This window comes from Leucoraja erinacea, chromosome 23, assembly GCF_028641065.1.
Source record: "Leucoraja erinacea ecotype New England chromosome 23, Leri_hhj_1, whole genome shotgun sequence".
NCBI classification, from domain to species: Eukaryota; Metazoa; Chordata; class Chondrichthyes; order Rajiformes; family Rajidae; genus Leucoraja; species Leucoraja erinaceus.
Window position 1 is genome coordinate 5,519,319 of NC_073399.1, and position 16,809 is coordinate 5,536,127.

The window sequence follows — 16,809 nt, forward strand, 5'->3', positions numbered from 1 at the left end:
GTCGGGAGAGTCCTCTCAGCGGCTTGGGAACCCTGGAATGGCTGCTTCCGTACTGGAGGCCGCAGCTTCCAAAGCCAACAAGGCCGTGCCGGTTGGAGCTCCACAACTAGCGATCTCATCTAGAGATCCCAGGCTCCCGGTGTAAAGTTCAGCGCCACCGCCCGCAGCTGGTCGCTCCGCAGTTCCGCGATGTTTTCCTCGGCGATCTTCAGCCCATCGGAGCACCAGCGCGGCGACCCAGGCAAGGCATCGCCCGCTCCGCGATAGCGCTCCAGCGCTGGGCCGTCGCCGAAGCCGAGGTTCTGGGCGGTCCCCGACAGGAAACGCCGCTCCAGGCCAGCTGGTAGGCCGCGAGGACGGGTCGAAGCTTCAGCCCGGAGAAAAGCTGCCTCTCCGACCAGGTAGGGACCCTGAAAAGTAGTTTCCGCCTTCCCCCCCACCCCCCACATAAAGTCTAGACCTCCAAACAAAACACTTAGCTAACTAAAATAAAAATAAAAAGATGAAAAGATAGACAGCTGCTGGCTGGGCAGCCGTGCACAGGACAGCGCCCCCCTTTTTCCTTGTGGGGTTTATGCTCAAGTTGTGTGTAAATTTCAAAATGGCTGAATGCTGAGGATCTGTTCCATTCATTCAATTGCATAGGGTATATCAGATGCGGTATTCTGATGGTATCAACAGCCCATATGCTCAGTTAATTCTGCTCAGAGTACCCCAGGTATGCAAAATCAAGTGTTGGCTTAATTATCTGATAAATTATCTGAGTGTCTGTGTATTAATTAAGCTCGCAGTGTTTTCTCTACTCTGTTTACTGGTGTAACCCAATAATGTTGATGGGTTTTTAAGTTTAAATAACAGTTAGGATACCGAGCTGCTTTTATTTATGTCGGAGAAGTTGTAGACAATGCTAAATTAGAAAAATAGTTTTACAATTGTAAAATTAGCATAGCTTAATCGGTTTGCACAGGAAATTGCAGTCATTAACTTTTGGAATGAATTGTGAACTTTATGCCATACTGGACTACTATAAATATTTTACATTGGGAATTTTTAATGTAGTTCTGAAAAACGTGTCTGTTTTGAAGTTAAGAAAATTACTTTTCAAAGTTTAGTTCCCACGTGAAAAATCACCACCTATACATCAAAAATAACTTGCATGAAATGTGCAGTTAAGGTGCAATACAAGAGGAAAAAGAGGGGTGTGGTGGGAACTAATCAGTTAAAATGATCTTTTTTTGGCATTCACAGTGCCAAATAAAACAAAAGCTTCTGAATTGGTGGAGGGGAAAGGAAGTCTTGTGCACGATCCATCAACTATAAAATATGAGTTTATGATGGGAATGGGACTGTTGATGAAGGTACACAGAATAAAGTAATCTAAATGTGACAAGGGCTTTTCCTTCAAAAATTTAAAGGAAATTAATATGTTTAGAATTGACCTTGGTTGGAAAGGGGAACAAAACGCGAGGGTGAATTTTATATAAAGTATTTCCTCATTTTCAAATCAATGTTCGTTTGAAACAAAAGGCTTTTTTTTTTTAGAAATGTCACCTTTATCTTTTTACTGAAGTGCATTATAAGAACAAGTAAACCGAAAGATGAGTTGGCCCAATGGTGCCTCCAGGTCTTGCTTGGTACTTACAACTCTAGTGAATTGTTAGACTTTAACTTTGCCCTTGCTTAAATTGCTTGGGAATTTTAAGATAAATTACCTGTGCTTCCGAAACGTAAACCTATTCTACAATATTTTAAATATTGATAGAAAATGAATTCAAAAACTTGTATCTGTCCGCTCAACTGGAAGCCAAGCTGGCAAAGAGGCATGGCATTGTTGCATATTAGGTTTAAATGGATCAAACCGTGATGCATAATCACATCTATACGAAAACTAAATTACCCTACAAAGTTTTTATAATATCTAGCCAAACCGCATATTTATAGGAATGATGGTTATCTCTCTATATATTACTAATACACTCATCTTGTTTGTTTCTATGTCTATCTGTCTGTGTATCTGTGATAACCTGAATTATGCCAAAACGGTACACGATAGTGCTTCAATTTTTGGCCCGCCTTACTCGCCATTGTCCTATGGTGTGTTGTGTCAAGTTTCGACCAGATTGATGGTATATTTTACACGTTATTGACATTTTAAACTTTACAAAACCCCACTTTGAAAGAATCTCTTCCGTCTGCACTGGCAGTTAGCAGCGTATGACGTCACAATGGGATATGACGCCACAATGGGATCTCATTTACATAAACTGCCCATCAGCAGTGTTCCACCCCACAATGACAGCACAATGGGATGGCATTTACACTAAAAGTAAATCTGTTTTAAAAAACACAGCAACTTCCACCACACCATGACGTCAAGGGCGGGTAGGGGAAAGGTAAGGGAGGGAGAGATGGGGGAGGGAAGGAGGAGAGGAAAAGAGGGAGGGTGAGGAGGGGGAGGAAGTGTTGGGGATGAGGGGGAATGGAGGAGGATAGGGGTAGGAAGAGGGATGGCAAGGCGCCCTTGGGGAGGTTTGCCGTGACTCGCGTCACAACGAGAACTCTGGCGTCACAATGGGAACCCGTCAGCTACGTGGGAGAGGAGGGGGTAGGGAGGAGAGAGGGGTTATGGAGGGAAGGAGGGGGTGACAGGGTAGGGGAGAGGTGAGGGAAGGGAGTGGAGGAGGGGAGGGGAAAGAGTAGGGAAGGTCAAGATGAGGGGGAGGGAATCCTGAAAGCTTCTTATTAGTGGGGCAGATGGCCAGAGATGGCAGACCAGGTGCTATATAGAAGAGGGGGGGGGGGGGGGGGGGGGAGAGCAACAATAAAGCTTGCTATTAGTAGAGGGGCAACTGGCAGATGCTGGAGAATCGAGTGCTACACAAAAAAGCTGGGGGGGTGAGAGCAGCATCTATGGACCAATAGTTGTTGCAATCCTCTGCATTAACTCCAAACTTAATGAAATTTTAGCAGCAGTACCATTTTCAACTAATTTTCGCGTATTTGGAGTCATAGAGTGGAACCTTTAGTCCACCTTTATTTTCTAGTAGTTTCAAAATGAGATGTAAACGGGGATTGGTAACTGAAGCAAAGAATAGGTCCACCATCCAAGACCTTAAAGCAGGACTTTATTTAATATATTCTTTACATGACTCATCTGAGAATGCTAAGCCTATTTTTAGCGACTTGTTCCCTGCTGCTCTTAATTTGTTGAAATCCTGGATTTTGCTCTGAGGTGTGTAAAACAAATAGTCAATTATTTTTTAATTATTAACCGGCTGATAGCATTTGTATTCATTTGAAGATCAAACTTCCAAGAATGACAGATGTATAGGTTTTAACCCAGGTACCGTTTGCCTTAAGATTGAAAACTGAGGTCACAGTGCTTGGTCCTTTATAACAATTCAAGGAAAGATAAGGAGGAACTTTGAATGGTACAGTTTCATTTTTTTGAAGGTGTAAATTCTAAACTCATTGTTGCAGTTGAGTTTTGATTTTAAGTAACATTTCACCTTTTCGATCCTGGAATTTTGCCAAAAAAGCGAAACATTGGGGCTTTTCAGATGTACATGCATAAATCATTAATATTTTTTCATTACAATTATTCCATCACCATCGGAATAGGTTTAAAGTTGCTTTGTTTATGCACAAAATGGTGATGTGATCAGTCTGAAAGAGACAAATAAATGAAGACATTAACATACTATTTTGAAACAAATGAAATCTGGAGAGTGCGCACTGCGCCAGTTGTATAATGACTTTGTTACTCGTGCCATGGTTTAGTTTCTACTCCGCCTCTTGCAGCCACTGTCTGTAATTTTAAAAGTGATAACAGATTCTTAATTGTGTTAATCTACAATGCCTTAAGTATGAACTTAGTTTTGACCACCGAAAAAAATCTGAACAATGTGTGATTGATTCAATGAGTAACATTTTATGCATGACTAGGTCAGAATTATGTGGCATTGTTTCTGCCAGTTTGGAAGTGCTTAAGGCATGTTCCATAAGTCCCTGCTTCAATGGACAGAGGTTACCATTGAGCATGAAACACTTTTCACTGAAATAACCTCAATCTGGAGTTTCTGCTTAAAATATGAAAGCATTAACAGTCCCATCAAGGGCAAAGTTGAGATTGTTGTTAGAATTCGAAGCCAAATTTTTTTTAATGCTCTCAACATCTTGCAATTTTGTATCTCATAAAGGGAAAGGGCAAAAAGTTACAAATTAGCTCGCAGAGGCTGAATGTTGCTTTGGTTCTTTGTTCGAGTGTATGAAATCAATGCAAAGAAGTAATACTTAAAATCCACACAATGGCTAAACTAACGGGTAATACAATTTAGCATAGAAATCATTGTACGAGTCATGATCAGGTAATGAAAGCTAGCCTTCTGAAATTGAATGGTGAAATGGATTTTAGTTTCAGTTTATTGAAAAGGATTGTTGTCAGTTAATATTTCATAAACTTATACATACCTGCTCAATAGTATACCAATAAATGTCATCGTATTTTAAGATTGGTGAAATTCTGCTCAGTTGTACATTTGTGTTTAAGTTATAATAACATTTAAAGTTATTTTTTAAATATTCAAATTGAAGAGCACATTGATTTGCGCAGAATATAATGTGGAAAGTTTAAAAGATTAATTTCCCTAGTCCTTGATTGTGATTTGATTGAAAGGAACAGGGAGAAAAGAAAACATCTGTTTAAGATGAAAAAGTTTGTCAAAGATTGGGTTGGCAAAACTGAAGATTCGTGCTTCAGTTTTGACTGAATCAAGTCAAGTAAAGTCAAGAGATTTTATTGTGATGTGTCCCAGATAGGACAATGAAATTCTTGCTTGCTGCAGCACAACAGAATGTTGTAAGCATAAATACAGAACACTTCAGTGTATCTATATAGCATAGACCACACATATACACATAAATAAACGGATAAAGTGCCATAAGGTGTTACAGTTCAGAGTCTGTTTGTTGGCGAGTTTAATAGCCTGATGGCTGTGGGAAAGAAGCTGTTCCTGAACCTGGATGTACCAGATTTCAGCCTCCTGTACCTTCTACCCGATCGATGGTAGCTGAGAGATGAGTGTGTGGCCAGGATGGTGTGGCTCCTTGATGATGTTGGCAGCCTTTTTGAGGCAGCGACTGCGATAGATCCCTTCAATGGTGGGGAGGTCAGAGCCGATGATGGACTGGGCAGTGGTCACAACTTTCTGCATTATTTTCCACTCCTGGACACTGTTGCCAAACCAAGCCATGATGCAACCAGTCAGCATGCTCTCTACTGTGCACCTGTAGAAGTTCGAGAGAGCCCTCTCTGACAAACCGACTCTTCGTAATCTTCTCAGGAAGTAGAGGCCCTGATGTGCTTTCTTTATAATTGCATCAGTGTGCTGGGACCAGGAAAGATCTTCAGAAATGTGCAGGAATTTGAAGTTCTTGACCCTTTCCACCATCATTCCGTTGATATAAACGGGATTGTGGGTCCCTATCCTACCCCTTCTAAAGTCCACAATCAGATCCTTGGTTTTGCTGCTGTTCACAACTGTTTGAAACATCAATAAAAAGAAAGAGAGCACTGGTGAGTTTACTAATTGCAAAGGGGCTGGCAGGTCAATGAAGACCTCCACAGCTGATGACAGAAGAATCCTCTCTTTAAAAAAAATTTTTTTTTTAAATCACCAATCGCCGGTCCTACAGATCAGAAACGCTCTTCAGGAATCGGGTGTGGATTTGTCAATGACCACTGTCCGTGGAAGACTTCATGAACAGAAATACAGAGGCTACACTGCCAGATGCAAACGACTGGTTAGCCGCATGGCGGGTTACAGTTTGCCAAGAAGTACTTAAAATAGCAACCACCCTTCTGGACCGATGAGATGAAGATTAACTTATACCAGAGTGATGGCAAGAGCAAAGTATGGAGGAGCGAAGGAACTGCCCAAGATCCAAAGCATACCACCTTGTCTGTGAAACACAGTGGTGGGGGGGTTATGGCCTGGGCATGTATGGCTGCTGAAGGAACTGGCTCACTTATCTTCATTGATGATACAACTGTGATGGTAGGAACATAATGAATTCTGAAGTGTATAGACACATCCTATGTGCCCATGTTCAACTAATTGCCTCCAAACTCGTGGGCCAGCGGTTCATTCTACAGCATGACAATGACCCCAAACATACTGCTAAAGCAACAAAGGAGTTTTTCAAAGTTAAAAAATTGTAATTTCTTGAGTGGCCAAGTCAATCACCCGATCTGAACCCAATTGAACATGCCTTTTATATGCTGAAGAGAAAACCGAAGGGGACTGGCTCCCAAAACATGCATATGCTGCCACACAGGCCTGGCAGAGCATCATCAGAAAAGACACCCAGCAACTGGTGATGTCTACGAATCACAGACTTCAAGCAGTCATTGCATGCAAAGATATGCAACTAAATACTAAATATGACTACTTTCATTTACATGACATTGCTGTGTCCCAAACATTATGGTGCCCTGAAATGGGGCATTTCATAAACACAGCTGTAATTTCTACATGGTGAAACCAAAATGTATAAAAATGGTCTTTATTAAAATCTGACTGAGCATTTTAACCACATGTGATTACAAATCTCAAATTGTGGAGTACAGAGGCATATAACTAAATGCTGTGTCTTTGTCCCATACATTATGGACGGCACTGTCCCTTCTTTACACTTGCTCCTTGAAGTAAACCAACATTTTGAAGTAATTCTCAATCTCTTTAAATCCTTTCAATGCCTTGCTCCTCACTCCCTTTAATACCTCTACACTGGTTGTTTACGCATCTTCACTTGTTGCCCCTCTTTTGGTGTCTGCTCTTGACCACCCAACATCTAAATTCAGGACATGTTTTCATGTTCTCTTTCCTTCTCCAAGACGCTGCTCAAATGTTACCTCAGACCAAGAGCTTAGTTATCTGTTTTAAAATCTCTTGAGCAATGTTAATTGGTATCCCTGTGAAACACCTTGAAGCATTTTAAAATGGCAGAAATGCCTTGTAAATATGAATTCTGGATGATGGTGACAAGGTTATTGCAATTTCAGTTTGTCTGTGGTTATTGTAGTATACAGTATTTTTAGATTTCAACTTTTTATTATAATGAATATTTATTTTATATGCATCCTGTTCTCAATTTGCATTCTAATTTCCCATCATTGGTATCTTGGAGTCAGCAAAACCCTAGAAACCATCCGCTAAAATTGATCTCATCTTTTACCTCACCATACCCTGATCCATGCCCTGAAGAAGGGTCTTGACCCGAAACATCACCTATTCCTTCTCTCCAGAGATGCTGCCTGACCCGCTGAGTTACTCCAGCATTTTGTGTCTATCTTTGGTTTAAACCAGCATCTGCAGTTCCTTCTTAACCAGATTTTTGAACCTGATTACTGGCAAAGTCCTCTTCGCAGTAAAACCTCAGTAATATTTCATGTTATTTATGATATTTCAAAAGGATTGAGGCATTCCAGGACTGCCAGCTTGTAGAATAATAGAAGATGGCCTCTGGCCATTCAGAAACGCTTTACATGCATTGATTTTATTAAAACAATCTTGGACTACAACATTTCGATTAAAAAAAAATACGAAAGTTTAGTGGGGGGTTTTGAAATTAATCCTCCATTCTGAAACGGTTTTAATTATTTTCAAGTTTGGCGTGTTTTTTGATGTATGCAAAAATGGAGTGGACTCTAAAATAAAAATCCATGAAGTCTGCCAACTTTTGTTTTAATAGCTCAGGTACAAAAGTGTAATATTTCTTTCTGTTTTTGGTGAACACTAAGCTGCAGCAAGTTTATAATATTTGTTTATAAAAAAGTTGATATTTTTCTATTTAATATCTGTGAAATCTGTGTGCTTGGTCAACAATGTAACCGTTGTAATTGCATTGATTATGAAAAAATATCTTAATATGATTAAGCTTGAAACGCCAAAATTCATTTAATGCCCCCAAGTTTTGAGAATGGCTTTGCATGCATGGTTTTCAATTTATTTTCTATGCAAGATATACTATCTTTATTGGTCGTCGCCGTACAAAAACAAATCTACTTTATAGACTGTTGGGACATAAGCTTCAATTGCAGTTGGAAGGATTCTGCAGAAATTATATGTTTGCGGATTTGGAATGACAAATGGAAGTATAATGGACATCATCATAGTTGGTGCAAGGACTGAAAATATTAACATGTAGACTAAATGTCACTTTACATATGTTGCAGTCGGATAGAGGAAGATTTTAATTTTAAAATGTATGTCCTTGATTTATGTAATTTTTGTGTCGGACATGGGAAAATGCATTGAATGTGCTTGAGCATTCCATTGAGACTTTCATGGTGCACAAATGTAATGCACTGCATGTAGTGGTTAACTTGATCTACAGTAGGTGATAGATTAAGTTCTGTGGGCTTGGATTATCTATAAATTATACCTCAATCATCTTCAAAATATGTGCTGCGTAGATACTGCTTATTGAACCAAGCCTGTTCAAAAATGTCTACTAGTTATTGGATTCCGCTAACATCCTGATTTAACTTTATTGAGCCAACAAAAGCTGCAATCAGGTTTTTCTGTAACGATGCTGAGCTTCAGATCTTTGGGGAAGTATGATCTCCTCCACTGATGGCATCATAACCAGAGAAAAAGTCAATCCTAGTCTTCTGAATATTCTTTGTGAACATCTAGCCAAAAGTGTTTTTCTAAACATCAACATTTCTCAAATCGGAGAAAGTACAGTTTAAGAAACAAAATACAATTTACATTTTTGGAATATTGTATGCTCATTTTAATTGATTTCTGCTTGGGAGTGAATGGTTAATACTCTTGATTTCTCAAAAAAATATTTTTTGTTTCTGTTCCACCCTTCCCCAAAGCCTGAAAGAATAGATCCAAGTGCTTCAAGACAAGGCTATGATGTGCGGTCAGATGTTTGGAGTTTGGGAATCACTTTAGTAAGTACTGTTTCTATATATTCACAAGTAAATGGTGTGGAAATGATACAACACAAACATAGTAATATGTAGAATTTAAATTTCCTCGATTTAACTTTCAAAATAATAGTGTGGAACAAATAATGACAATGTCAGTCAATTAAGATTTTTTTTTTTAATTTAAATTCTGTTCTTTAGTATGAGCTAGCCACTGGACGATTCCCATATCCAAAATGGAACAGTGTGTTTGATCAGCTAACCCAAGTAGTGAAAGGTGAACCCCCGCAACTCAGCAATTCTGAAGAGAGAGAGTTTTCTCCCAGTTTCATCAACTTTGTTAACTTGTGGTAAGCATTATTCACATTTAGTTACAAATAACGTTGTATCTTTGTTGGCACATCAATCATTTCACTTATTTTCCTCTTCGATTTTTGTTACAGTTTAACTTAACTTTTGTCGATTTGCCTCCAAGGTCACGCTCTAACATTGGTGCAAGCACTCATGTGCCGAATATCATGAAGCAGCATCATCTTAGCTCCATCTATCTTGAAGTTCCTTAACTGCAGCTGAAATTAATTTCATTCTTGTCTTCCTGCTGCAACCAGATTAATATCCATACCTCTAGAACAACGTTCACACTTTGACATAATATAAGTCATAGACATTCAGCATGGACACAGGCTCTTTGGCCAAACTTGTTCATGCTGACCGATGCCTCATCAAAGCAAGTCCCGCTTGCCTGCGTTTGGCCCATATTGCGTTATATTGAAGCGTTTTTGATTTGGAAAGCAGTAAAAGCTACTTTAATAAAACATTCATTTTTCTAGACTGTTGAATTCGATTTGGAAGGATTCAGAATGTTTTTTTATTTTCAGTTTTCTCAACTATGTATGTGCATTTCAATGACATTTCCTTTGCTCTGACCAGCCCTGTTTTAGACATCTAAATTTTTCGCACCTGTTTTACACTAAACTGGTGTGAAACATTCTTTAATATGAATTTACTCAAATTTTACTAACTTTATTATCTGTGCTCATCTCTGTGTCCCATAATCTAATCCTGGAGCTTCACTTTAGATGATAACTGCTGTTTTACTCTTCACACAAGTTAATTTATTTAATTCTACTCATGGAACGTGTGAAGATTAATGCAGTTTAGTTTAGAGATACAGTGTGGAAACATGTCTATCGGCCCACAAGCGATTCCTGTACACTGGTTATATCACACAGACTAGGGACAATTAGAAGCCAATAAAGCCAAGCCAACATGCATGTGTGTCTTTGGAATGTGGGAGGAAACCAGAGCACTGGAAGAAAACCAACCTGGTCACAGGGAGAATGTGCAAAATCGGTACAGACAAGAATCTGTAGTTAGGATTGAACCTGGGCCTCTGCTGCTGTAAGGCAGCAACTCTCCCACTGTGCCACCCCAAAATGTAACTGCCATGTTGTCATCTAACCCTTCTGTAAATCAAATAATCAAATGCTAGTAGATGGCGAGTTGGGCATTGATGGACTCGTTGAATCCAAATGACAAATTTCTGTATTAACGTAATTAAATATTTATTTGACACAAACCTCCAGATACTAACAATGTAGAACTTCTTTACATCCTTGGGGCCTAGCAAGAAATGGTTTGCTTTCTTCATGGAGTATCTATTCTAGTACATTACAGTGAATACCTAGGAGTTCATCTTAACCCATCCAATAAATGTAGACATTGTAGTATGTGCATGTGTTAGATTGTTGATGCTGATCTGGTGTGCATGTGAGGCTTCAAATAGGATTTGAAATTCATTTGCGCAAAAGTAGAAGCATGTGATTCAAATAGCCCTTACAAAGTGTGCATTTCATTACTCGATATACTTTCATAGATCTTCCACTAGTTTTTGTTGAGAATTAAAATGAAGACGCACTGTACTGAAGTAACTCGGCAGGTTAGGCAGCACGACTGGAGAACATGAATAGGCAACATTTAGGCCAGATCGGAAACAGCCTGTTCATGTTCTCAGGAGATGCTGCCTGACCCACTGAGTTACTCCAGCACTGTCTTTTTTTGTAAATCAGCATTTGAAGTTCTTTGTTTCTCCAATACCTAGGAGTTCATCTTAATCCATCCAATAAATGTGTGCATGCACTGTCAATAGAAGCGTTTCAATAGGACATTTGATAAATTACTTGGCACTGTGGAATATAATTTAATAATTTCCTAAATCTGCTCTGGTCTTGTTTAAAATAAATAACTGTTTTGGAACTGAATGGTACTTTTCTAAATCTGCATTTTCAAACACTGTTCTTCTTAAACATCACTGACCAACTATATTTAATCTAAAATGTATATCCTTGGAAACCCATTTGTTTCTATACTCTTAATTGTGTGTGTGTTTTTGGACCTATTTCAAATCTCGTCTTCATGAAGAAGAGTTAAAGTTCAAACCAATAAGATGGTTTTTGCTACAATTTTTTTGATACTAGACAATAGGTGCAGGAGTAGGCCATTCAGCCCTTCAAGCCTTCAAGGGGAGGGGGGGGGAGAAGAAAGGAAAAAGGAAGAGGAGGAGCCAGAGGGCTGAGGGAGAGCTGAGAAGGGGAGGAGACAGCAAGGGCTACCGGAAATGGGAGAATTCAATGTATATGCCACTAGGGTGCAGACTGCCCAAGCGGAATATTAAACGTTGCCTATTTCCTTCGCTCCATAGATGCTGCTGCACCCGCTGAGTTTCTCCAGCATTTTTGTCTACCTTTGATTTTCCAGCATCTGCAGTTCCTTCTTAAACACTGGTGGTGTTGCCAAAGAAGCCACTTTGTTCCTGAATAACCTGCTAACATATTCTGGGCCATCACAATTGAAGCCAGTTTACTTGGCAAGCTTCTATAACAATGTTGACTTATTAATCCTGATATATGGAGTTGTTATCTTCAGAAGGGAAGTTAGTTTTGAGTGAGGACAAACTATCGAATTCAGTCAAAACTCTCTGTTACAAAACCTCCATTTGAAATTAAGTTCACACCACCCCTCTGAATATCTAATGGTTTGTATTTCTTTCAGCCTTACAAAGGATGAGTCCAAAAGGCCAAAGTATAAAGAGCTTCTGGTAAGTAACGAAGTAACAAACTGAACTTTTATCGTACATTTTTCTTTGTTTTAACTGTACATAGCATTTGTTTGCATATATTTTCAAAATGGTCAATGAACTCCACGAATAACAGCAAAGCACAAGCATCTCCATCAGTGTTTGTCCATCAACATTTCACAGGGACATCAATTAACATTGCTCAAGAGATTTTAAAACAGTTAAAACTAAGCTCTTGGTCTGAGGAAATATTTGAGCAGCATCTTAGAGAAGGAAAAGAGACCATGAAAACATGTCCTGAATTTAGATGTTGGGTGGTCAAGAGCAGGAGGGGCAACAAGTAAAGATGCATAAACAACCAGTGTAGAGGTATTAAATGGACGGAGGAGCAAGGCATTGAAAGGATTTAAAGAGATTGAGACTTACTTCAAAATGTTGGTGTACTTCAAGGAGCAAGTGTAAAGAAGCGACAGTGCCCTCCATAATGTTTGGGACAAAGACACATTTGCCTCTGTACTCCACAATTTGAGATTTGTAATAGAAAAAAAATCACATGTGGTTAAAATGCAGTCAGATTTTAATAAAGGCCTTATACATTTTGGTTTCACCATGTAGAAATTAGTGTGTACAGTTACATAGTGCACTTTAACCACATGTGATTTTTACTATTACAAATCTCATATTGTGGAGTACAGAGGCAAATAGATAAATGATGGATCTTTATCACAAACGTTATGGAGGGCACTGTAAAACTGAAACCAGTTGGGTTAAATGAGTGGATACAAGATTAAAGAACAGAAACAGATTACTTATTTGTGGCCTTTTTTAATGGCAGAGTATAGTATAAATTATTCTAATATTGATCCTGCACATTAGTCCCCGGGATCAGTATTCAGACAATGTCTGGAGGAAAAGGTATCCCATATGGAGGAAAGGAATTCATTGTCATGGATTGAAATTTTAATAGTGTGTAGCAAAGAAGGGATTTATATGATCAAATCTGGGAAAATTGCATGACATGTTGCTCAGGTTTGTTTAGAAAGCAATGTGCAAAGAAAGCAAAGATAAATGGCCATCAAAGTAAAACTGCTGTACGATGGCTCGATAAAGTTGATGTTAGATACTTGATGGTGATGTTTTACAAGGAGCTTCCGTTGGTCTTTTTTTTTAACAAACTAACATCGTAATAAAGTACATTTGCTGAGAAATCAAATAAGAAATGGATATACTTCAGGAGAAATTTTATTTCTGTATCCAAACCATCCTGCTGTTGTCATTTCAGAAACATTCTTTCATCTCGATGTACGAAGAGCGCAGGGTGGACGTTGCAAGTTATGTTGGCAAAATCTTGGATCAAATGCCCCCAACTCCCGTTTCCCCAATGTACGTCGATTAATTTTGCTGCTGAAAAGATGGCCTTAAATTGGCTTCGAGAAATCAAGGTGTAAAGATTTGTTTTATGACACATTGCAGTGTTTCTATTTTTAACTTGCTCAAACAGTGCAATAAAAATTGGTGTTCCATTTTCCTTGTGTCTGCCCGCAATGTCCATTCGAAGCATCCTTCTCATTGTACCCAAGTCATCACAAGGATGTTACTGGACCTGAAATATTTATTGCCTTTTTGGGATAAACATTGGAGGTACCGTTGATTTCATTTAAATCTAAATATTGCTGGAATACTGTGCACCCAGTGCTGGGAGGAGATCGAAGCAGGAGTCCACTGAGTACCAGTCTCAGAACAGAAAATACTGGAAATGCTCAGGCACAGTACAATTCTGGAGAGACTGTCTTGGACTAGTTTTTCCCTCCATTGCATAAAATATTTTAGGTAGCACCTTCAAGGCCGCCTAGATATCTGCTTTGTCTTCAATGAAAGAAAAGCTCCACGTGAACAGGATACTTCGAACAATATTCCAGTGCAGTCAAGCAACTTTGAATTTTGCTCAACAAAGTGCAATAGATTTACTGATTTTAATTCTGTTGCTTTATAGTTAGTGTATATCATGGAGGAATGAAATCATCTGTATTTTACTGTTAATAAAGTTGAAATGATTTTTTTTAAATAAGCGCAAAATTGAACAGCATGTCTTTCACCAAAAAAAAAGTGTGGACTGAGGTTTGTAATGAAAACAAATTTGATACAGGAAAGGTTTGATGCAAAAGAAAAGGAGATATTCCCTTAAAGTTGAACTTTTGTATAAGTTTAATGATATTCACTATATATTATCTTTAACCATTGGGAAAATTGGACAACTAATCTGAGATAAATTGACTATTAAAATCTAGATTAAAGATACTGGGCTCGGTGTAACTTTGAGCAGCATGCTTTGAATAAAGCATGTTGGGGGAAATTAAGCTTGTGTTGAAGCAACAAATGTTTTCCTGTTTATCAGTCTGTAAATGTACACATTGATGTCTTAGGATTTTAGACAAAAGCAGGCTATATATGGATTATGCAGTGAGCACCTGGCAGTGATGTACTTAAATGTTGCCCACCGACAGCTCATACTGTGGCTCAATGTGCTATTTTATACCAGGAATTATTTATGCAAAAGTAAATGTATATCCGTGACTGCTGAAAACCTGGAGAAACCAAAAGCTTTCCAGGTTTATCAGTGGTGGATCGACACCATTTGACTATTTGTTTAATTATTGGTTGTACTTGTCTGCTGAAGCAAAACAGTTTAGGGATAAGAGAAACAGATGGAACAGTTTGGATGTTGGGTGCAATGTCTTCCATTTAGTTTAACACCACAGTGATGGCCCATCTCCACAGGTGCTTCAAATCAGGAAGAATTGCTTCAGATCATGATAGGAATTTTAGCTGCATATCAGGATTTGTGTGCTGCACAAACAAGGATTCTTTGTGAGATTCTATTTTTCATACCAACATCTGTGGAAAGAACGGTAGTTTTTTTGGGGGGAGCAGGTGATAGTTTTTGTAATGGACAAGTAAATCCAATATATCTCCTTTGTACATCAAAATGTCACTGAAGTTTTTTTTTTAAATATGCAAAATTTGTGTTCCTCTATCCTGCTTTCACAACGTAAGACATGCTTCCTCTTTCCCAAACCCATCACAGTTCATTGTGTTGAATTCTACTGGTGGAGAAATGAACTTGATAAAGTCAAGAGACTTCTTCAAACTTCTCGAGTGGAATGCCTGTAAAATTGGCCGTTTATACGTATATTAATCTTAGATTATAATCTATTATGGGTGAGGAATATATTACAGTGTATCTTTAAAAAGGTGTAAAATGGTCACAAACTGTGAAAATAGAATAAGAACTGTACATTGTGAACTTTGGTTAATTTTTCTTTCCTGTATCATAGAAAATGTATAAAAAATATCAAAGCTGATGTGCAGGGATATCGCCTTACTTGTCTGTGAAAATAGAGCTCGCCGAGTAATATCACCATAGCATTATTTTACAGAGCTCATGGATATTTCTTATCCTGTATACTGGTTTGACTTCTTCCTATATTTAAAACATTATAAATGGAATCTTAAATATTCATATAATAGTTCTATACTCTTGCCTGCAGGTCAGTTGTAATAAAACTAGAACGTGACTGTGACCTTGTTCTTGTTTTGTAAGGTCTGAAACACAATTGCAAAAATAAACTCCAAATTGAAATACTGGAAAAAGTGTACAACTTGATGTGTTTTTAGGACAACATATCAATCTGATCTTTTAATAATTACCATAATTTGAGCTGTATCAACAAATTTGCAGTCAGCCTGATCATTGGGTATCTTGTTCAATGTTCATATTTGGGTTGAATTGTATAACAACACCAATCACCCACATGAGAAAGAAACGTTGCTGTGCTTTAACACGTCTGTTTTTCACCAATATATCCCATAGTGGCGAATATATTTGAAGCCTTCCAACCTTAATGTAAAATTGCCTTTTCAAATAACCGATGTTCAGCTTTATGCAGATTCTGATTCAATTGGCCATTTATTTTTTAATCAGACGCTTGTAAATCCGACATTGGTGTTTTGACTGTTATAATATTATGGATTGTTTCCATAGTACTTACCCATGCAAGAAGAAAGTTGTAAAACAGTAAACCCTCATTATAACGGACCATGTGGGGGGGGGGGGGGGGGGGGGGGGGGGGGGGGGGGGGGGGGGGGGGGGGGGAATGACGGAATGACGCCAGTTATTGCCGTTTTGTCCACTATTACCAAGTAAGGGATTACAGAGTAAGAGAGTTTCATTGTATAGTGTGGTAGAAACAAAGAACTGCAGAGATACACAATACACAACAGTACACTAAGTGCTTAAGTAACTCGGACGTTCAGGACACATCTTTGGAGAACAGGGATAGGTGAGGTTTTGGATCGAGACCTTTGATCAGACTCTCAGTTTGGAGCTGGGTCTGGAATCCAGGTGAGTTGAGGCGAGAGTCAGTGGAGTCATAACTCACTGCCCACAGGCAGTCGGAGTGCAGGTAAAGGTTGGGGGCGGTAGGTATGGCCTGGAAGTGGCCGAGGAAGCTGTGCACAGTTGGTAACGGCAGTAGATCTGGCCTGCAAGTGGCTGGGCCGGCTGTGTGAGCCGGGGAAGGAGTCGACAGCCCGGCCTGGGAGTGGCCAAGGATACGGTGTGGGCCTAAGGTGGTGTTGGCAGCCCAGCCTAGTAGGGATGGATTGCGGCCTTCGGGTGGAGTCTGCTTGCGGCCTGGAAATGACTAGGGACCAGAGTGGGTCAGGGCTAGCTTCAACAGAGCGGCTGGGTGGTGTGGCTTCCAGGCCTGGTAGTGAAAGTTGCTAGATAACC

At 39.2% G+C, this 16,809-nt stretch overlaps 1 protein-coding gene across 3 annotated transcripts in view; it reads left to right on the forward strand.

Moving 5' to 3' along the window:
- Positions 1 to 15,596, forward strand: part of LOC129708125 (dual specificity mitogen-activated protein kinase kinase 4-like) — a 69,431-nt gene extending 53,835 nt beyond the window's left edge. For all 3 annotated transcript variants that reach the window (XM_055653697.1, XM_055653700.1, XM_055653699.1), the window contains 4 exons: positions 8,888 to 8,965; positions 9,143 to 9,291; positions 11,993 to 12,038; positions 13,300 to 15,596. In XM_055653697.1, the coding sequence (XP_055509672.1) occupies positions 8,888 to 8,965; positions 9,143 to 9,291; positions 11,993 to 12,038; positions 13,300 to 13,413 (387 nt within the window). In that variant the 3' untranslated portion in view covers positions 13,414 to 15,596. The remainder of the gene's footprint in view (positions 1 to 8,887; positions 8,966 to 9,142; positions 9,292 to 11,992; positions 12,039 to 13,299) is intronic.
- The last annotated feature ends 1,213 nt before the right edge of the window (positions 15,597 to 16,809 follow it).